Source organism: Bos javanicus, chromosome 26 (genome assembly GCF_032452875.1).
Source record: "Bos javanicus breed banteng chromosome 26, ARS-OSU_banteng_1.0, whole genome shotgun sequence".
NCBI classification, from domain to species: Eukaryota; Metazoa; Chordata; class Mammalia; order Artiodactyla; family Bovidae; genus Bos; species Bos javanicus.
In genome coordinates, this window is record NC_083893.1 from 36,406,250 (window position 1) to 36,429,615 (window position 23,366).

At 46.6% G+C, this 23,366-nt stretch overlaps 1 protein-coding gene across 1 annotated transcript; it reads left to right on the forward strand.

Annotated features, from left to right (window-relative positions):
• Positions 1-307: 307 nt before the first annotated feature.
• Positions 308-18,286, forward strand: LOC133239447 (inactive pancreatic lipase-related protein 1-like). The gene is given in 15 exon segments (XM_061403594.1): positions 308-356; positions 1,301-1,455; positions 1,782-1,907; positions 3,804-3,931; positions 4,650-4,763; positions 6,524-6,570; positions 6,573-6,644; positions 6,745-6,864; positions 8,617-8,735; positions 9,919-9,951; positions 9,953-10,010; positions 10,013-10,048; positions 12,249-12,357; positions 13,075-13,242; positions 18,223-18,286. Coding segments are annotated over 15 exon segments (1,398 nt in total).
• The last annotated feature ends 5,080 nt before the right edge of the window (positions 18,287-23,366 follow it).

Consider the following 23,366-nt stretch of genomic DNA (forward strand, 5'->3'; position numbering starts at 1 on the left):
GTGGGAAGATTTGACCTCTGTTTTAATCTTGTTTTATGTATTTGTGCAGACTGAAATATTAAGTGCACACAGCATGTTCTATCATCACCTGCTCTTTCTTTGAAGCAGTGTCCCAGTGATAAGGCTCGAGTATAAGAAAATGGCCCAGGCACTTGATCCAGGGAGAAGAAAGATCTGGAACATCCAACAGGATAAGTCTTCCCAAAGCTGTGAAGTGGGGAGGCAGGGCAAAGAGCCTTGAATTCCTGAGTCTTTGCTCATTACTCTGGTCATGCTTGGTAAAGCTGAGTGTCTGAATTTCTTGTAGATGGTGAGTATTTGGACAATTTCTCTTTTCCTGCTGGGAGCAGCCGAAGGTAAGAAACATCCCACCTGCCTTTTGGGAGGGACATAAACTCATCATCTCAGCACTGGCCCGAGAAACCTCAGCCATGGCTGGGCTTCCAGCAGCTCCAGACAGCTCCAAGGTTCCACAGAGAGGCCGACAGGGCTGCCCCAGTGCCTGGGAGAGGAGGCAGTTTGTGGGGGACCTGCCTCAGGGCATCTATCATCAGCCCACCTTTATGCCCAGGGTGCCCGAGGCCAGACTTTTCCAGATAAAGCATTAAATCCTTGTCTGGGTTAACATATTGACTGACCACTGCCTGTTATCATATTAGTAGTCAAATAAACACATCTGAAGCTCTTGGGATAGAATTTTTTTTTTTTAATTCAAAGGAATTGCTTTACATTGTTGTGTTGGTTTCCGCTGTACGACAATGTGAATCAGCTGTAAGTATACATATATCCCCTCCCTCTGGCCTCTGGGTCATCACAGAGTGCCTAGCTGAGCTCCCCGTGCTGTATAGCTGCTTCCACTTGCTATGTAGTTTGCACATGGTAGCGTGCATATCTCAGTGCTACTCTCGAAATTCCTCCCCTCTCCTTCCCCTCTGTGCCCACAAGTCTGTTCTCCATGTCCGCCTCTCTGTTTCTGCCCTGCAAATAGGTTCACCAGTACAATTTTTCTAGATTCCATGTATATGTGTTAATGTACAATACTAGTTGTTGTTTTTCTGACTCATAACACTCTATATAACAGGCTCTAGGGAACACAGAACTTTTAAGTTTTGCTGGTGGTTCGAGGCAGAGAGGTCTCTGTGGGATTCAGTGGGACAGGTCCCTAATCAGAAGACGGGCATGGGGGCCAGGAGATGGAGCTGAGGCAAGACTCTGCCTGGTCTTCAGCCTGTCCCCAAGCCGGGGAGTGACCAGCCTAGCCTTGGGAGCTAATCTCTGAGTAGTCATCATTTCTCTCCAGGAAACAAAGTTTGCTATGATTCTATCGGGTGCTTCTCTGACTCCAAGCCCTGGGCTGGGGCTGCAATAAGGCCCTTGAAAATTCTCCCCTGGAGCCCGGAGAAGGTTGGCACCCGCCTCCTGCTCTACACCAACAAGAACCCAAACAACTTTCAAGTGAGACCTCTACTATTCTAACGTTGTTGTAAAGGAGTGAGCGGCTGTGTCTATGCGGAGACCAGAGGTTCCTTATTCCTGTACCCTCCTCCTCCACCCCATCCTACCAGCTGCTCCCCCAGGCCTAGCCAGACCTGGACAGAGTAGGTCGCTGGTAAAAAAAAAAAAAAAAAAATGGCTTGAATGAATGGTTCCCTTTTGTCAGAATCTCTAGGTGGTTATGTGATTCTGGTCTGTGGCATTGGAACAGGCAGAAATGGGGCAGAAAGAGACAGGCCAAAGTGGCTGGGCTACAAAAACATGGAACCCTTCTGTGTTTGTCACAGATTCTCCTTGCTTCTGATCCATCAACGATTGAGGCGTCCAATTTCCAAATAGCCAAGAAGACCCGGTTCGTCATCCATGGCTTCATAGACAAGGGAGATGAGAGCTGGCTGGTAGACATGTGCAAGGCAGGGCCCAGCTCTAACCCCTGTGGCCTGTGGCCTGTGCCCCAGGCATCTGCTCTTCCTTTCCATGAATGCCTCCACCTCCCTTTATGCGATCTCAATTAGTGAACTTGGAAACAGGAAACCCTGACATATTGAGGTTTTACTATGAAATTAAAACGCCTCTTCACAAAAATAAAAAGCCCTTTCCACATTTCTGGACTGCATCAGTAGCCTGAAGCAATGGCATTTGCTCTGTGAACAATCACTTCCACCCTCTCATTTCTAATTAGATTATGCCTAAATGTTGTCTGCTTCGTTTCAGTGAGGCTACTTTGTATTTCCATAGATGAGGGATTATGTTCTTTTTGTTCAGTTCTTTCCCACTTCCCTAAGAGTCAGAGATATGTGCTATGACTGTTTATTTGAGATATGAGGAGCTAAGGCTGACCAGGAGTCCAAAATAGCAGAATGTGTGCATGCTTAATTGCTCACAGATTCTCGTGTCCGACTCTTTGTGACCCTATGGACTGTAGCCGGCCAGGCGCCTCTGTCCACGGGATTTCCCAAGCAAGAATACTGCAGTGGGTTATCGTTTCCTCCTCCAGGGGATCTTCCCTACTCAGGGATTGAACCCGTCTCTCTTGCTTCATCACCTGGGAAGCCTTTGCACTAAACTGCAGAATAGGAAGTGCCAAAACCCACTGTAGTAGAGTGTCTTTAGGTCAGAAGGACAGACAATGGAATAACACACATGTGTACACATGCACACACACACATGTACACATACACACAAGCATACATGTGCAAAGGCACACAAACACACACATAATATACCATCCATGCCTTCTTGTCTTGTGTTCACTGATTTAATGTTTTTCTGACACCTAAGAATTTATCCTAACAGCCTGCCTTCCACACACACATTAGTAACTCCAACCTAAAATGTCAACAGGAAAAGTCACAAACCCTGAAAAGTGAAATAATTCTGCATTTGACCTCAGTTTTTACCATGTATTTAACTCTTAGTCTGTCCCATCATTAATAAGTATCTTAGTGTGTAGACTGTAAGATATAGTTTATACTCTAAATTCTCCAAGTTTGTAAGAGATTCCTCAGGGCTGCTTTAGAAATAAAGGTCCTGAGAAAACAACTGTTGGTATTTGTGTGTGTGATCACACATACTAGTATCATGTATGTGAAAAGATTCTTGATGGATTTTTAATTTATAGCACCATTTTAGACTCAATCTGGTCCTATGTCTTCCCTGGCAGAACTTCTAAGCATATATCAGTTCCTGTGACATCCAGGAAGAAGTTTCCCTTTCAGAATTCTCCAATATATTTTAAATCAGTACAGTTCTATTTTTCAAATATCTGCAGTGTGTCTTTCTTCTGTGAAATACTATGCTATCCTAACTCTAAAAACAGTGACCCTTCCCTCCCACCTTAGAACTTACGTAGTGTCCTGTAGCCTGGGGTGGAGCAAGCCCAGGCTTTGTTAAGAGGCTAAAAGGACCCCTAGTGGTCAAATCCACAAAGTCAGTTAGACCCCGGCTTCCAGAGAATGAATGCACTTGAGACCTTTTCTTTGCTCAACAGGGCTCTTTAAATGATGCCCTGGTTTTATCCACCTTACTGAATCAACCTTACTGAATCTGGTCAAAGAAAACCAGAGTGGTCAGCTTTTAATTAATCTACAAACTAGAGAGAAAACTAATTTGCCTTTCTCATAACATACCCCCCGAGGGATAATTCCTGTTGGCAACAGGATTCCTAACAAAGTCAAGTTCATCCCAGTGCCCCTGCTAGGAAGGACAGAAAGATGGCCAGGGGTAACTCTCAGGGACTATTTCTGAGCCCTGGTTGGATGTGGATTCCTAAGCCCCATGATAACCCCCTGGAGTCTCTCCAACACCAGAACGTGTTTGAGGTGGAGGAGGTGAACTACATCTGCGTGGACTGAAAGAGAGGCTCCCAGACCACTTACACTCAGGCCGCCAACAATGTGCGCGTGGTGGGTGCCCAGGTGGCCCAGATGCTGGCCATGCTCAAGGGGAGTGATGGCCGGGCTGCAGAGGAGGTGACACGGCTGGTCTCTGTGCAAAGATGCAACTGAGGGTTCTGTGTTTAAAGAGGAAATATAATTGATAGCTCTCTCAGAGTCTGACTCCTAAAACTCACTGTGAGTCGAGGCGCTGTGGATCTGTAGACGTAGTAAACAAGTACATTTGGGTGAACATCTCTGAGACCAGCGGGTGTGAACACTTTGAGCTTTGTGTTGTCTGTTTGTCCATCCAGTATTTAGGAGCACAGTGTCACAACTGAGGTCCAGGCCCTGGGGGAGTTTACAGTGACAATAGGGTGTGATCAGGGTTCTGATGTGGGGATAGGCCGGGGTAGCTACAAGGCTTTATAGGAGCACATGGGGGTCAGTGAATTTAGTCTGGAGAGGGGGGCCGTAATTAAGGATGTCTCCCAGAAACAGACATCTAAGTTGAGAGCTGATGGCTAAGCTGTGGATGACAACAGGTAGAGAAGTTGAAAGCAGACCCAAATACAACATATTTGAGGAACTGAAAGTTCCACAAAAACTTTGGGTAGAAAAAGAGTCTAGAAAAATAGGTGTTGAGTCAGGAAAGCTCTGAGGCTTTTGTAATGAGTTGGGTTTCATTCTAATGGCAGTGGAAGGTTTTCAGCAGAGGAGTAATGGCTTTAGGTTTGCAAAAACCACAGCAGAGAAATATCCTGACAATATAATCTTCCCTCTCCAGTCGAACTACAGCTACTCACCTTCCCAAGTCCACCTCATTGGCCACAGCCTGGGGGCCCATGTGGCAGGAGAGGCAGGGAGAAAAACTCCAGCCCTGGGCAGGATTACAGATAGGACTCGAGGGCCAGGGCCCCAGGTTTTGTCCCCAGTAGCCCCAGGACATGATACAAGACTCCCTAGCTTGGAGATGGCCCCAAGGAGTCTGTCCCCTTGGCTGTGGCAGAGCTGGCTGGAGTCTGCACAGAACATTTTGGGAAGCTCCTCAGAAGCCTATCTTTGTGGCAGGGGAGGTAGTGGCTTTCTTCCCTCTGCTTCCTCCACTCTGTCCGCATTCCTCCTCTCTAGATCCATGTTTTCTGTTGGTGTGGTTCTCTTAGCAGGACTGGGCACCCAGGAAGATGCAGAGCAAGACTGAGATGAACATGAGCAAACACAATTAAGAAGGATCCATGTCATCATTCTTTTTCCCCTTCTCTGAAATCAAGGGCAGAAGAAAACACAAAAATTCCACTGCCTTCGTTGGCAGAAGAAATACCATCACCACCATACCAAAAGCATCCTTTTAACCCAAGCAAAGCTTTTAAATTATAACAACAAATTACATCAATGTAATATAATCATTATGAAGCTAATATAACTATTACAGTAAGCATAGATTAAGTGCCTACTTATCCCAAATACTTTGCAAAGTGCTTTACATTTTTCTCATTTAATCCTCAGAACTAAAGAAAAAGGCTGAGGGAAGCAAATGACTCGCCCAAGGTCACACATCTAATCAGTGATAGAACTGACCCTCAGTCCCGGTTCTCCTATCTTATGGCTTAAGCAAATCTCTACCTTTATAAGAAGCCTACCATTTATTTTCAAGAGACAGTTATGTTCATGTCTTTACAGCTTTTCTGATAAAATCTTCAAAGACAACTGTTAAATCCAGGAGTCCTGTCGAGAAGGAGATATAGTCAGTAGTGTCCAACTCTTTGAGACCCTAAAGAGCCTGGAAGGCTTTGCCACAAGCGCCACCATATAGTGAGGGAAAAATAATACTAAATATTTACTTACACACCCATAACAATGTGCCAGGCACTTTGCTAAATGCTACATATCTATCTCATTTAATCTTATCCTAGCTGAATTATTACCCCTATTTTATAAATGGGGAAACTGAGGCATAGAAAAAGTCAGTGATTCACCTAAGGTCATGCAACTTGCTCAAGAAATAGCCAAGCAGGGCTTTGGAGCCAGGCATCCTAGTCCCAGAGGGCTTCCGAGATGGTGCTAGTGGTAAAGAACTTGCCTGCCAATACAGGAGACATACGTGGGTCCAATCCCCCCATCAGGAAGATTCCACTGGAGGAGGGCATGGCAACCCACTCCACTATTCTTGCCTGGAGAATCCCATGGACAGAGGAGCCTGACAGGCTATGGTCCATAGGGTCATAAAGAGTTGGACATTACTGAAGTGACTTCGCATATACGCACACATGCATGCATCCTAGTCCCAGAATCTGTGTTTTGAATCAGGATACCTTACTACTTCTCCCCTTTTCCCTTCAAACTTGCAAAGGGAAAGAGAAAGCTGAAGAAGAAAGATATACAAGGAAGTGGGAGAATCTGTTGTAGAAAAAAATAAATCCTTTCCTAAACAAAATCTGAATTTCTTTGTTCACTGCCCTTCTCTATCCAGGCACTAGAACGTAATAAGCATCATAGAGATTTGATGGCTCCACATTTCATACCCTGGCCATGGCACTGCACAGCTCCAGGGTATCCCTCGAGTTGGGGAGTGCACAACCTGGGCAACTGTACAACCTCCATCTTGCTGGCACCTACAGTCAAACCTATTGTGCACAGAACTGGCCATCTCTTTTGGGGTTGGACCCTGTAGAAGCAAATTTCGAGGGTGCTCCTGAAGAGGTCCAATCGGCCCCTCCAATGCTGGCTTTGTTGATGTGATCCACAGGGATGCAGCTCCCCTGATCCTATTCATGGGTGAGCCCTGCAATGTTCCAGCTGCAAGCACTTTGCAATCGTGTTTTCAGCAGGAGAGACCTGCATTAGGAAAAGCTCACCACTGTTCTAAATATTTCAGGCTTTGGAATGAAACAACAGGTGGATCACCTTGACTTCTTCCCAAATGGAGGAGAGGAAATGCCCGGATGCAGGAAGAATGCCCTGTCACAGATCATAGACCTAGATGGCATCTGGGCAGGCAAAGGCTGAGCAGAGTGGGGGAACCACTTCCCTGGGGATCAGTGCCATTCCCACAGCAAAGCTTAACAATGAAAACACACTGTTCTTTAAAAACAGATCTCCCCTTTCTAGAATATAAATAAGATCTCCCCTTCTAGATCTTTTTTTTTTCTTCTAGATCTTATTCTTAAAAATACAGCCATGTTTCATTTGTTATATCTCAGCTCTGCTGGTTGTTATTTCCTTAAAATATTGTTGTGGGTGTCCTGGAGTGAACAAGCAACAAAGGTTTACAAAACCACTTCTTAGAGCTGTTAACTCAAACAGTCAATTGATAACTACCTAATGAAGGAAATATCATAAAAGTAACTATCCTGACTTAAAGAGAATTTTTCTACCAGTTCTTGCTTATGATATGGTTCAAGCTTATATAACTGGCTTCAATTCCATGGATAAAATGGGAATATTCCCAATCGTGTCCATGGCAAACCCGTTTGCATGAGAGTCACTGCTCTTCTATGTTGGGACAGCAATAAGAAGCAATCACAGGTAATGAAGGTCAGAGCAGAGACTTGCTACTCAATGTGTCTGTTCTTTATCAATGGTCAGCAACTGGGATTAAGGGCATCATTCAGATATAGCTCTCGTATCAGATGAAGTCAGAATGACAATGAATAGGTGAAATTTTCAGCCAGACTCATCATTTGGCCCCACAAATGATGCAATATTTTTATTGAATGTGAGCGTAATGACTTGGCAGGGATGGACACCGTCAAAACAAAAGTTAGGGCTGAGGACCAAAGTGTTTGTCTTTCATGGCTTTATGAGGCTTTGAGAGAATAGAGTAGCCTAGACTCTCCATCAGTACCAACGAAGCACGTTCAGGCCAGGTCCTGAAGGTGTGCTATGACAGCGACCACTTGGCAAGAGTTTTTAGGGGCCAAGGACGTTTCTAAGAAGGAGCAAGACATCCTGAGAGTGAAAGGGGTGCTCACATAAAGCCACCTAAAGCCATTCAGCCTTCCTTTTTATTTGCCTATGTCATGAGAATGTCCTTGCCCTGCTTTTGTCATGTCTTGGAGGTCATGTCACATCTGACTGTATCCTCAAGAACCTCCAACCTGGTGCCTGGAACACGGGACAGCACAGAGGTTAGAGGCCTGGGCTCCAGCCCCAGAGAGGCTTGGGTTTAAACCCCAGCTCCACTGCTCCTAGCTGAAATCTGAAACCTGAGGCTGGAGTCTATATGACTTTCTGTAATTAAGGATGGGTGTTACCCATCTTTGAAGAAAAGTGAAAGTGTTAATTGCTCAGTCATGTCTGATTCTTTGCGACCCCGTGGATGGTAGCCCACCAGGCCCCTCTAGCCGTGGGAAACCCTGTTTGCATGAGAGTCACCACTCTTGTCCATGGAAATCCCATGGACAGGCAAGAATACTGGAGTGGGTTGCCATTCCCTTCTCCAGGGGATATTCCTGATCCCGGGATCGAACGTGGGTCTCCTGCGTTGCAGGCAGATTCTTTACTATCTGGGCCACTAGGGAAACACCTGAAGAAAGGTGAGGGTTATAGGGACAATACACGTGAAGAGTTCAAAACATTGCCCAGCAATCAGAAAGCAGGCTTTCTATGTTAACTGTCATTTTGTGTCTGGATTTTGGACTTATCTTAAATTTCTGAATATATAGTCCCATCCCACTTGAAGGGAAATGCAGAGAAGTTGTCATAGGACCCCGGCCACCTGTGCAGACTTCCTCCTTTACTTCCCCAGGAACCTGGGACTTTGTGGCTTGCAATCACTTGAGAAGCTATAAGTACTACTCGGAGAGCATCCTCAGTCCCAATGGATTCACCGGATACCCCTGTGCTTGCTACAGGGACTTTGAGTCTGTAAGATGTTATCCCACCTTGAGTCCCACGGTGGTGCTGTGGTCCTGCTGTGTTGGGGTCTGCAGTACTCTTCACCAGTTTCTGCTGCTGTTGCTAAGTCGCTTCAGTCGTGTCTGACTCTGTGCGACCTCTTAGACGGCAGCCCACCAGGCTCCCCCATCCCTGGGATTCTCCAGGAAAGAACACTGGAGTGGGTTGCCGTTTCCTTCTCCAATGCATGAAAGTGAAAAGTGAAAGTGAAGTCGCTCAGTTGTGTCTGACTCTTCACGACCCCATGGACCGCAGGCTACCAGGCTCCTCTGTCCATGGGATTTTCCAGGCAAGCGTACTGGAGTGGGGTGCCATTGCCTTCTCTGTCACCAGTTTCTGATCATCCCTAATTTTTTTTGGCACTGCATGTCAGAGTTCATGTGGAGTGAACCCCTCCGTGGAGTGGAGGGGAAAAAACCTTTAAGCAGGAGGTAGCTACAATTCTAGAAGAGTCACATGGGAGAGGAAGATTCTGGGAAATCAGAGAGTAGAGCAATCAATTCAGTGATCTAGGAAGGCTTCCTGCTGGAGGCAAAGTTTGAATCTTGCTTGGAAAATCATAGATTTTAGAAGGAGGAGAAGGAGTGCAGATTTCTGACTAAAGCAGAACAAAAATAGAATGTGTGAGAGAAGAATATACACACCAGAGAGAAGGAAAGTTGGGTGCCAGGCTGGGGGCTGGGGGTGGAGGGTTGTGTCTCGTGCAGCTGGCAACAAGAGAGACAGAAGAAATGATACCCTGGAGCCTGGTGTGACCATCTCTCCCCAGCTCCCCATTCAGTGACATCATGTTGGTAGCCTGAAACTGGCCACAGTCAGTATTTATAGCATGGAAATTGGTAGACATTACAAAAGACTTTTTGTTCCAGTGTTGCCTATTAATCATTCACCAGCATACCGCTTGATGAAAGCCATATTTTATCTAACCTGGGGTCTAGGCATCAATATTTTCTGAACCTCCTGAAGTAGTTCTAATGTGATGTGCCTCAGGCTTGGGTACTACACCCTAGATGAAGGTAGTTTAGAGACCATCTACTCCACTCTCTTTCCAGTTATAAAAGAGGAAACTCAGACTATAGGAACATTGCCCGTAAGATGGCTGGATCATAGCAAGACAAGCATACCTTACAGCCAGGTCCATCTTTCTCATTAGAACAAGTGCTTCCCCTGTCCAGATGAAGGGTGTCCCACAGATGGGACACTCTGCTGGCAGATTTGCTGGCAAGACACGTGAGGAGCAGCAGAAGTGCACGTGAACACAGGAGATTCTAGCAAATTTACTCGTAAGTTGTGTTGTGACTTTCCTGCCCTGGTAAAGGTTTGGTTTCTGTTTTACGTAAATATGAATACTAATAAATAATAAATAAATACTAATAAATATAAACATAAATAACATGAAATATTTGTGGGTACATTTTATCTTAGTAAAAGGACACATCCACTCAAACTACCCCATTTAAGACTCACTGAGAATTTAGAAAGAGTCTGCTTTACTTCCAGTTTATTTCTACATAAAATGAGCTCATGCAAATAGCATGGCTAATGGGCTAACAGCGATTTACATGTTTCTGTGGCCATCTTCTTTGAATTTTTGCCACTCCACAGTCTTTTGTTCTTTTCATCATAAAAACTGTCTTATCCACATCTGTTTTCCGATTCATTCAAAATTTATTTGATACCAACTCTTTGCCTGTCCAGCCCACTTAGAAGCCCAACTTCAATCTCTCCATTTCCAGCCTTCTGTCCACGTGTCCCTCTTGATCATGGGTGTGGGGGAGGGGTGACTGTTTGGTGGAGGGTGAATAGGGATCAGAAAAGGGGTAATTTCTCTCCAAATTCAGCTGAATGAGCTCAGACAAAGGGTAGATATGGACATGTTTCAGCCACTTTGTGCCAACCTGCCCTATGAAAGTTCCTTAAGATGTTGCACTGTAAATAAAAAAGAGAGAGAGACTGTGTATATACAAATACATAAATATAATACAAGTCTTATATAGTACTTTAAGTCAGGATTATTGGGATATAATTTATGTACAGCAAAAGTCAGCCTTTGTGGTGTATAGCTGGTTCTGTGGGTTTTGACAAATGAATAGTCATGTAGCCATCTCCACAATCAAGACAGGGAATATTTCCATCACTGTATACATATTTATTTAAAAAGACATTGATGAATCAATCCTTCTTCAGATGTGGTGATGCATGAAATACATGCCCATATTTTAAAACAACAAATTAAACATTCAAAAGCCATATATTCATTCCTCAACTAACATTTATTTACGGATCACAGACTGTGCTAGACATAGCGGGTGCAGGGAGGATGTAAACACTCTAGTATGGAATTTATAATGCAGCAGAGAAGATGGAAAGTGAGCAAGCAGCTCCAAGTGCACTGGGCTTGGCAGATTGCTGCTGGGATATTGGGAGACAGAGCACACAGCCTTGACCAGAGGAAGGAGCAGAGAAAACACCTCTGCGGACCTGAAGGACACGTGGAAGTTGGGCAAAGGGTGTGTGGGGGGGGGTGTGTTTACATTCCTATGTGTGCACGCGTGGGAATGTGAATGTGTATATGAGTCTGTGGGTGTATGTGTACATGTGTATATGTGTGTGTATGTGTGTGTTTATGGGGTTTTCCAGGTGGTGCTAGTGGTAAAGAACCTGCCTGCCAGTGCAGGAGGTATAAGAGATGTGGATTCAATCCCTGGGTCAGGAAGAGCACCTGGAGGAGGGCAAGGTAACCCACTCCAGTGTTCTTGCCTGGAGGATCCGTTGGACAGAGGAGCCTGATGGGCTACAGTCTATAGAGTCTCAGAGACTCGGACACAACTGAAGTGACTTAGCACGCACGCACGTGTGTGCTTAGGTATGTGTGTGAATGTGTGGTCATAGGTGTGCCAGTTTGTATGCACGTGTGTGTGCTCCTGGGGGCCAAGACAGCTCTTCAGATATAAATCTTGATGACCTCTGTGCTGGAGACTGCTCAAGCCACAGAGAGGCAAAGGAAAGACAGGCTTGGCCCTTGAGACTCTGAGGACGGAACCCCGAGTTGCTTTTCAAATGCAGAGACAAGCCGTCACTCCTTTGCCTTCACTCACACTGCTGTCCTTCTAGAGGGGAGCTGCCCAACAGAACTCCAGTTCGTGGTGGCGATGCTCTGTGCGGTCCAGCGCAGCAGGCATCAACCATATGTAGCAATTCAGCACTTTCCATGTGGCTAAGGGAAGTGAGGGTTTTTTTTTTTTTAATTTTATTGAATTTGGATTTAAATTTAAGCAGCAACATGTGACTAGTGGTCCCTTTACTGGGGTGGGGCCACTGCTAGACACGTGCTTCTCCTTAGGGCCTAGTTCCAGTTGTAGGTTAACATGTGGAACTTTCTATCTCAATGCCTCCATGTAAGGAATGAGGAACAGGGATCTGAGATGTGGGTCCACTGTCTTGCGCGTGAATAGACTGAACTCTTTTCTATACCCCGTGCAGGCTGGAGATATGGTGTTTCTATAACACTGTCTGGAAGAAGAGCCACTGGTCAAATCAAAGTTGCTTTGTTTGGAAATAAGGGAAACACTCGTCAATACAATGTCTTGAAGTAAATTTCCTTTTTTGACACCCTCTCTCACATGGTGATACACAAGGCTTTCATATGCATGCGCTGACATGCTTGGCGTATTTTTCTGAATGGCTTTTAAATTATTTACTTTATGTACTGAAGTTAATTTCAGATTTCTGCTAACAAGTGTTCTTTTCTTTATTATAAATCCAGGCATTTAATTCTTTCTTTCTCAATAGATAAGATTTTTTAAGATTAAATCTAATGTTATCCCAGATATCATGTTTTCTGACTAGCCTAGTCACACATGTGTTTTGTATTAAAATAAGTGGATAACTTGTTATTACACAAATAATTCGACCAGAAAAATATGAAAGAATTACAAGGTTTTCTATAACAAAGTTTTGAAGATAAATGAACTTACATTTGAAGAAATAATATTTAAATAGTAGTTTGAGGAACTTCCCTGATAGCCCAGTGGTTAAGACTCCTAGCCTCCAGTGCAGGGGGCACAGATTTGATCCCTGGTTGGGAAACTAAGGTCCCACATGCCATGTAGCATGGCCAAAAATAAAATAAATAGTAGCTTGAGACTGATGGCATTGTAACTGCATTTTTCATTTTTCTAACCTTTATCTGAGAGTTAATTTGGAAAAATTATCTAGTTAATCTTGAGTAGGGAAAAGTGGCGGGGACTTATATGTTCATTAGAACTTATTGCAGTGAATGGGAATGTTTCTATTTCTCTATTTCAAGTGGGATTATCAAACCAGGCTCCACCCTTTCCGGTGAGTTTGACTCAGATATTGATGTTGGAACAATTGAGAAAGTCAAGTTTCTTTGGAATAACAACGTGATAAACCCAACCCTCCCCAAAGTGGGTGCAGCCAAGATCACCGCACAGAAGGGAGAGGAGCAGACAGAGTAAGTGTCTTTGCTGGCTTGCTTCTGAGGATGTTTGTAGAAAGTTACATTTGTCATGGAAACGCGCCCCGGAAGGTCAGCTAACGTTCAGCCAGGGTCCTCAGCACTCTCTTTGGGAAGCACAGATGATACAGCTCCACTTTCAGTGAAAACTGAGGAAGAAAAATAAGAGAAATAAGAAATAATTTCTGAGGGATATAAAGTTCTAAATATGGGTTGGAGGATGGCTACATGTTAAAGAGGGGACGATCCATGAAAGCTCAGAGCAATAGAAGAAGAAATCAGTTTTAGCAAAAGATATAAAATTTGAGATGAGACAAGAGAGAGCTGAGGTGTCCATATTTGCAGAATATTCATCCTGACCCATGATGTCCCAAACTGTCCCCGCTGTGGGGGATATGGGGGTAATGACCATAGCTCAGACCCCAAGTCCAGCCAGGAGGACACCTCTGTGTGGCTTGGCGGAAAGGGGCTCCTGGGATCTTGGTCACTGACTAAGGTTTGGGAGGTCTGGTGGAGTCACTAACCTCAGGCCCCAGAGAATGTCCCTCCCCTGGGCAGAGGGACAGCAGGGTTGGCAGAACTCACAGCTGTCCAGAGGCTGGATGACCTCTGTGAAGTTCTCCTTGTCTCTCTGAAGGGAGGATGGAGAGGCTGGCCCAGGCAGGTGGTCAGCAGAACAAGAAGGTCCTCTCAGAGAGAGCACAGCACTGAGAAGGCAGGTGGGGAGCACTGGGCAGGCCGGGGGTGCAGCAGAGGCCTCCCCTGCCAGCCCCACCAGAGAACACTGGGGCTTGAAGGCCAGTTCCCCAGGCCCTGTAAGGAAGTAGAACCATTGCCTGCATCCTGGGACCATGTGGTTAAAATCAGGTCAGAAGAATGTGGTCTCATTGGAATCTTTACAACGCGAGGGCGAGGCATTCCCAGGAGATGACTTGCTCACAGGTAGATCTGAGAAAGGAAAAAAAATATAAGACCGAACCAGCCAGGGCAATGGATCCTACAGTGTCTTTCTGCACTTTCTAGAAAGGGAACAGAATGTGCTTGAGGCCATGCCTGAGGCCCTGAGTCCATCAGCTGCCACCTCAGCTCTCCAGAGGCCTGTGTGGGGCTTCCCCACCTGCCAACTCCAGAGGGAATCTCCAAAAAAAGCTGGATGGTGGACATCAGATATTTTAAATATAGGAAGATCGAACCTCACCAACTAGTCTGGGGAATGAAAATGCTGAATTCATTAACTTATTCAAATATTTTGCTGTTGGGAAAACAGCCAATAAGTAACATTTTAAAAAATAATAATAATTGGGAGACCAAAGAAAAGTAAGACTTTGGTCCAACCTCCTCTCAGATACCCCTCAGATTATTTTTAGTTAATATGTGGAAGTTACTGTGGTTTCAAGTCCTACCAAGGAATCTGCTGACAGGAATTCCCTCCAGTGACATGGTGTCAAAAGAAAAAAATGTAGCTTTCTCCCCTTTATTTCTCTCTGCCCCCAACACTGGCCTCCTCCCTGCCTTCCTCTCTGACTTAAGTGCCAGGAATGCCAGGAGTACAGGAGGGGGATGCAAAGACAGAGTGGAGGATGCTCTGGAGGGCTTAACAATGTAGCTGTTGGCAAATTAGACTTATAATTCATGCAAAAGGTCAAATTACACAATAAGAACTTCCCATGAGGGGCCCAAAGAGAGTGGCTGGGAAGGCAGGCAGAGGGTCCCGGAGGATGAGAGGGGCACGGGGAGGCCAGGCTGCTGAGGGCAGGCCTCCCCTGCAGAGGACCAGAAGATGATTAGGTTAGCTCAGATCATGAACTCCTTATTGCCACATTCAGACTTAAATTGAAGAAAGTAGGGAAAACCACTAGACCATTCAGGTATGGCCTAAATCAAATCCCTTATGATTATACAGTGGAAGTGAGAAATAGATTTAAGGGACTAGATCTCATAGACAGAGTGCCTGATGAACTATGGATGGAGATTCGTGACATTGTACAGGAGACAGGGATCAAGACCATCCCCATGGAAAAGAAATGCAAAAAAGCAAAATGGCTGTCTGGGGAGGCCTTACAAATAGCTGTGAAGAGAAGAAAAGCGAAAAGCAAAGGAGAAAAGGAAAGATATAAGCATCTGAATGCAGAGTTCCAAAGAATAGCAAGGAGAGATAAGAAAGCCTTCCTCAGCGATCAATGCAAAGAAATAGAGGAAAACAACAGAATGGGAAAGACTAGAGATCTCTTTAAGAAAATTATAGATACCAAGGGGACATTTCATGCAAAGATCGGCTTGATAAAGGACAGAAATGGTATGGACCTAACAGAAGCAGATGTTAAAAAGAGATGGCAAGAATACACAGAAGAACTGTACAAAAAAGATCTTCACAACCAAGATAATCACAATGGTGTGATCACTCACCTAGAGCCAGACATCCTGGAATGTGAAGTCAAGTGGGCCTTAGAAAGCATCACTACGAACAAAGCTAGTGGAGGTGATGGAATTCCAGTTGAGCTATCTCAAATCCTGAAAGATGATGCTGTGAAAGTGCTGCACTTAATAGGCCAGCAAATTTGAAAAAGTAGTAGTGGCCACAGGACTGGAAAAGGTCGGATTTCATTCCAATCCCAAGAAAGGCAATGCCAAAGAATGCTCAAACTACCACACAATTGCACTCATCTCACACGGTAGTAAAGTAATGCTCAAAATTCTCCAAGCCAGGCTTCAGCAATACATGAACCGTGAACTTCCAGATGTTCAAACTGGTTCTAGAAAAGGCAGAGTAACCAGAGATCAAATTGCCAACATCTGCTGGATCATGGAAAAAGCAAGAGAGTTCCATAAAAACATCTATTTCTGTTTTATTGACTATGCTAAAGCCTTTGACTGTGTGGATCACAATAAACTGTGGAATATTCTGAAAGAGATGGGAATACCAGACCACCTGACCTGCCTCTTGAGAAACCTGTATACAGGTCAGGAAGCAAGAGTTAGAACTGGACATGGAACAACAGACTGGTTCCAAATAGGAAAAGGAGTACGTCAAGACTGTATATTGTCACCCTGCTTATTTAACTTATATGCAGAGTACATCATGAGAAATGCAGGGCTGGAGGAAGTACAAGCTGGAATCAAGATTGCTGGGAGAAATATCAATAACCTCAGATATGCAGATGACACCACCCTTATGGCAGAAAGTGAAGAGGAACTAAAAAGCCTCTTGATGAAAGTGAAAGAAGAGAGTGAAAAAGTTGGCTTAAAGCTCAACATTCAGAAAACTAAAATCATGGCATCCAGTCCCATCACTTCATGGGAAATAGATGGGGAAACAGTGGAAATGGTGTCAGACTTTATTTTTTTGGGCTCCCAAATCACTGCAGATGGTGACTGCAGCCATGAAATTAAAAGATGCTTACTCTTTGGAAGGAAAGTTATGACCAACCTAGATAGCATATTGAAAAGCAGAGACATTACTTTGCCAACAAAGGTTCGTATAGTCAAGGCTATGGTTTTTCCAGTGGTCATGTATGGATGTGAGAGTTGGACTGTGAAGAAAGCTGAGAGCTGAAGAATTGATGCTTTTGAACTGTGGTGTTGGAGAAGACTCTTGAGAGTCCCTTGGACTGCAAGGAGATCCAACCAGTCCATTCTAAAGGAGATCGGTCCTGGGTGTTCTTTGGAAGGAATGATGCTAAAGCTGAAACTCCAGTACTTTGGCCACCTCATGTGAAGAGTTGACTCATTGGAAAAGACTCTCATGCTGGGAGGCATTGGAGGCAGGAGGAGAAGGGGACGACAGAGGATGAGATGGCTGGATGGCATCACCGACTTGATGGACACGAGTTTGGGTGAACTCCGGGAGTTGGTGATGGACAGGGAGGCCTGGCGTGCTGCAATTCATGGGGTCGCAAAGAGTCGGACACGACTGAGCGACTGAACTGAACTGAACTGAACCTAACCTAAGCTAACTGGAAGATGATTAGGTTAGGGTTAGGGTTAGGGCTTCCCGAAAAGACAAATGAAATACAGAGGAAAATGGGGAGGGGCCAGTGAAGGTGAGGAAAGAGATGAAGCTGCAGAGCTCATAGGTGGTTAGACCTGAGAGAAGCCCGTGTTTCTGAGAAGAGCTATAACCATCACCACTTAAATCTGCATTGTTTTTAAATTAATTATAGAGCTTTTTTACATGTATTGTCATGAGACGTATTACCAACATGGAATTCTCACTAGTCACGGGAGAGAGCTATGCCCTCTTCTACAAATGACACCGGTGGTGAGACTCAAGTAACAGCTTCCTGTCATGTTGGGAAGGCAGGAGGGGGGAGCCCCAGCAGAGAGCCAGGCCCCCGACTCCAGGCTTGAAAGGCAAGGTCACGGTAGCTTTGACCCAACCATAGAAAATGTGGGCCATGACGTCAGCTAGACCTGTATCTGCATCTTGGTTCTTCCACATATTAACTGAGAGCCTTCTGTGCCTCAGTTTCCTCTTCTGTGAGGTAGGACTTGTGACAACACCTCCGCATACTTGTTCTCATCGCACACACAGTGAACAGCTAGTGTCTTTGCAGCCAGTAGCTCAGTCTACTGTAGCAACTGTGTTTTCTGGAGCTACTATAAAGTTGAATCACGTCCTCTGAGTGACTGAGCCAAGAGTGAGTCCATCTGTAAATCCATGTGCCAGGGTTTTGGGGTGTTCGCATGGGTTGTGGAGAAGGAGAGCTGTGAGAGGCCCAGTCCCTGCTCCAAGGAGCTCACAGTCCTGGCTGCCAGAGTGTCCAGAGACCATCCACCCCGCTCATGTCCTGAGTTCAGCCAGCCATTCCCACTGGAAGCCCTCAGGCAATCAGCCCTCCAGTCACTGTTCAAAGCTACCAGCCTAGGGCAGCCCTCGGCCTTTTGAATTGTAAATCAGCAATTACCTCCACTGAATGAGTCCAGTTGCCAGGTAAGGATGCCCGGCACTTAGAAAAAGCCTTCCTTTTCTCTCCACAGATACAGTTTCTGCAGCGAAGACACCGTGAGAGAAGACGTCCTGCTCACTCTCATGCCCTGTTAAACGCCAGGCACGGTGCCACTGCGTGTGACACCAATAAAATCCATTCATGCATCTATCTGCTCTCCTCTGTTGCTGATGTCAGCTGCCCACTATGGGACATTTGGAAACTGAATATTTTTAAATGTCCTGCACATTTTCCATATATTTGGATTTCCTGCCCTTGACCTCCAGTTACCACGTCTTTTCCCCCAACCCAGTTTCCTTGGTCCTTGTGCCCACTGTCTTCTCCTCATCTGAGGGGGTGGCAACAAGCAGCGGAACTCCCTCAACAGAGGGTGGGCGTTGAGGGGCCTCAGCAGAGCTTTAGCCCTGCCCCTTCATCTACAAGTGAGGCAAGAGTCCCAGAGCAGGCTTGGGGAGGGTGGCAGGGGGGTGTTCGCTGTTCCAGCACATAGAGAGGATCACTGTCCTGTTGTTGGGACTGAGGGTCAGGCCTCTCCCTGGCTGCCTTGAGATCACGGAAGGCTGTGCTAGGACGTGGCCTCTTTGTGGTGGTAAATTTGGTGGTGATGGGCCCACCCGGAAGCTTTGGCTCTTGGTGAGGTTAAAGGGGCTCCGGCTTCCAGAGGCTGTGGTGGGAACATTTGCAGAGCATAGACAGTCTCCCAGTCCCCACCCCACCCCGCCCCCTGCGGTCCCTGGACTGAGGCTGCCTCAAAGCCTTCTCTCTGCCTGCCGGGCAGTGCCATCCTAGGCAGGGTCAAGTGCTGAGAAGGGGTCCAGGGAATGGCTTCTGAGGGGAGTGTCCAATGCCGACCCTGTAGAGAGGGATTTTTCTGACGTGGGAGGGTGGGTATGACTCAGCCAACCAGACCTCACCATGAGTCCTAACCCACAAAGGTGTTCTCTACCTGGTGGAGGGAGGGGTGTTCAAGGTGGTCCAGCCTGTCCCATGATCAACCCCAGGGGGGCTCTGAGGGAAACTCATCGCCTCCCCTGAGTATCTCCCCTCTTGGTCACCCAACCACCACAGCAGTTTCTAACCCCTGGTGGCACGTCAGGTGTTACTGAGCTTCAGACTTGAGGGCAGAGCTTCCCTGAATGGCTTAGTGGTAAAGAATCCACCTGCCAAGGCACGAGACATGAGTTTGATCCCTAAGCTCGTGCACCGCAACTATTGAGCCTATGCTCTAGGGCCTGGGAGCCACAGCTACTGAGCCCGAGTGCCGCAACTGCTGAAGCCCTCACGCCCTGGAGCCCAAGCCCCACAACAAGAGGAGCCGCCACAACGAGAAGCCCACAGACTGCAGGTGGAAAGTAGCCCCAGGTCGTTGCAACTAGAGAAAAGCCCACTCAGCAACAAAGACCCAACACAGCTAAAAATAAAGAAAGAAAAGTATTAAAAAAAAAAAAACCCACAAAACTCGAGGGCGAGTGGGCTCCAGAACAGTCCTTACAAGCAGAGAGTATGATGAGGATTTACTGAGCGACTGTAGTAGAGGCTTCATAGTAAAGGGCAGGGGGCGGGGGGTGGTGCTCAATAAACAGTGTAATGAGGAGGAGGGAGCCCTGAGCAGGAGAGACCCAGCCCTGGCCATGAACCCACACTCTGGACAGGGCAGCAAATTCAGTCAACAGGATACAGACTCTGCAGACACTCCTAATGCCAGCTCTGTGCCAGGCACTGGACTGAGGGGAAGCGGCCTACCGTGAGGCAGTGCTCTCTGCATGCCAGCATGTAATCAAACACAGCCCTGCTGCCCTCTGCCTGCCAAAAGCAAGGCGCATCCCAGGACAGGACCCAGAAGAGGCAGGAGCAAGACGGGGAAGGCTCCACAGAGCCGGGGGTTCTAGGCCCGGGCTTGCAGGAAGACCGCCAACTGAGACTGCAGGCTGGGAGGCCAGCGAGGAGGAGGAGGCCCCCGCAGACTTCCAGGGGGGCCGTAAGGAGACCCCCCTTGATGGAAAAGACCCTGATGCTGGGAAAGATTGAAGGCAGGAGAAGGGTGGGGAACAGAGGAGGATATAGTTGGATGGCATCATCGACTCAATGGACATGAGTTTAAGTAAACTCCGAGAGATAGTGAAGGACAGAGAAGCCTGGCATGCTGTAGTCCATGGGGTCACAAAGAGTCAGACACAAGTTAGCTACCTGAACAACAGCCATGAAACCCTTGGAGGGTGGCACATGGAAGCAGGTATGATGGAGGGGATGGTGAGAGGGCCTCCCTGCTCAAGGACAGCCTGCCTCACCTGCTCCCCAGACTAATAGATACAGGCAAGAACTTGGGGGAAGTGATTTAAAAACAGCACAGAAGCTAAGAAGAGACTGAAGACGGGGAAAGCAACTTGCTGAGGATCCCTTAGGCTGTTGGCCGCACCATAAGCACACAGTGGAGGCTCTGCCCTGAGCCTCGGGTGACCTGGGTGACCTTGGACTTGACGACAGGTGCAGTGATGGCCATACACCCCAGGGACATGGAAGGCAGCTGTTGGGGACCCAAGCTGGAGCGGGGCCCCAGGTCTCTCCACCCAAGTTCCTCTCCTACAATAAGCTTAAGTCCTGTTATCAGAGATACTTCCTGAGAAAACTCCCAGGAAGGCAGAGATCAGAAGGCCCCACGATTAATGCCTTGGATGCTGTGTGCGTCACAGAGCCCAGTGATAAGGCCGGGAAGAATCACAGACCTGGAGACACACAAAACCTGGAGCCCCTTCGTTAACTGAACACAAACAGCACACAACACAGCTTAGTCAGAGTAGGGAAACGAGGAAAGGGAGTAAACACTCTAAGAAGAAGTTGGGAAGGAAGCATGTCAGCAAGAGCAGGGGTCTTGGTCTGGCCACGGGTCTTGAGACGACCATGAATGGGAAGTCACCCCCTGCTCGGACAGGGCCTCAGGCAGCGTCTTATCTGCGACAGGTCAGCACTGTGGGATCAAATCCTCCAGCAAAGAGCCTTCTTTTTTAAAATTAACTTTTATTGAGGTATAGTTGCTTTATAATGTTGTATTCGTTTCTACTGTATAGCAAAGTACATGAGTTTTATATATATATATATATATATATCTTCTTTTTTTAAATTTCCTTCCAATTCAGGTCACCACAGAGCACTGAGTAGAGTTCCCTGTGCTATATAGTAGGTTCTCATTAGTTATCTATTTTATACAGAGCATCAATAGTGTATATATGTCCATCCCAATCTCTCAGTTCATCCCATTCCCGCCTTTCCCTACTTGGTATTCATACCTTTGTTCTCTACATCTGTGTCTCTATTTCTGCTTTGTAAAGAAGATCATCTATACCAATTTTTTCAGATTCCACATATATGCATTAATATATGGTGTTTGTTTTTCTAGTTGCTGGGCTCAGCGTTTCTCTTCAAGGAGTGCGTCAGTAGGTGAAACTGTTGCACACACGGTATCTTCTCTGTATTGATTGCTCCTTCTGTTCCAGTTACATATGTTCCCATCCCATTTCTTATCTCCATCAAATTTCTTATCTAAAGTACTGCTCAGTTTCTCACTCTAAGACACTCACAATCCCGCAGCAAATGCAAGACATCTAATACAGAAGTTCACGTTGGCCACTGTGACTCCATTTTGAACTGTTTGCTGCTGCTGCTGCTGCTAAGTCACTTCAGTCGTGTCCGACTCTATGTGACCCCATAGACGGCAGCCCATCAGGCTCCCCTGTCCCTGGGATTCTCCAAGCAAGAACACTGGAGTGGGTTGCCATTTCCTTCTCCAATGCATGAAAGTGAAAAGTGAAAGGGAAGTCACTCAGTCGTGTCTGACTCTTAGCGACCCCATGGACGGCAGCCTACCAGGCTCCTCTGTCCATGGGATTTTCTAGGCAAGAGTACTGGAGTCGGGTGCCATTGCCTTCTCCTTTTGAACTGTTTAACATGGCTTAAATGCTGTAAAGTTTCACCTAAAGTAAGTAGGAGAAGCCACATTATAACACCTTGGCTACTCATTAGTGTAGCTGTGAGACCCCATTTCCTGTGATCTCTGGGGAGTCCAAGTTCTGCATCACACATCCTTGATCCTAACACACAGCCTGGGAGACGGGTGTTTAGGCCTCTCCATGGTTACTCTGGGGGACACTTGCAGTGTCTATGTGGCCCTGTGTGTGTAAGTCATTTCAGTCATGTCTGACTCTTTGCTACCCTATGGACTGTAGTCCTCCAGGCTCCTCTGTCCATGGAATTCTCCAGGCAAGAATACTGGAGTGGGTTGCCATTTCCTTCTCCAGGGGATCTTCCTACTTAGGGATAGAACCTGGGTCTCCTGCATTGCAGGCAGATTCTTTACTGTGTGAGCCACAAGGGAAGCCTTCCACGTGTCCCTAGCAGATGTGAAATCCAGATTTCGGGGGCAGCATGGGACCAGCTTGATTAGACTCCGTTCCTTTTTGTTTTTTAACTAACAGAGGTGGTGAGTTTTCAGAATGCATGTGAACACGGCCTTTGGAACAATGAAAATACGTCACATTCATAGTCAATGTGTTAACACATTGTGCTCAGAGGGACAGCCAGTCTGGTTGGAAGCAGCAAGAAAAGACACTGAGTCAGCAGTCAGGGTTCTCGTCAAACTTGGTGACCCTGGGCCAGGACTTTCCACCTCTCTGGGTCTCAGCTTCCTCAACTATAAAATGAAATGGAAGACTCCATCCTTGAGTCAGCGAGCTGTAAGATGAGGGAGGTACGCTATGGAGTGTGGCCACAGTCTGACCCCAGATTCAAAGCTACCAGAAGGGAGCAGGAATGGGCTTCCCTAATGGCTCAGGGGTAAAGAATCTGCCTGAAATGCAGGAAATGTAGGTTTGATCCCTGGGTCGGGAAGATCCCCTGGAGAAATGGCAATCCACTCCAGTATTCTTGCCTGGAAAATCCTGTAGACAGAGGAGCCTGGCAGGCTGCAGTCCCTGGGGCTGCAAAGAGTAGGACATGACTGAGCTAAACCACCAACCACCACAGACACAGAGCAGTGCCTGTTAGGGGGGTTCTAGCTCACCCAACCCAGGCCTTGTGTGCTCACCCCATGGTGCGGGAAACTGGGCATCTGAGGGCCCAGGACTGGTTGGGGAAGCTCCAGGAGTGCGCCATGCAGCCCACAAACCAGATCATCTGGGAGCT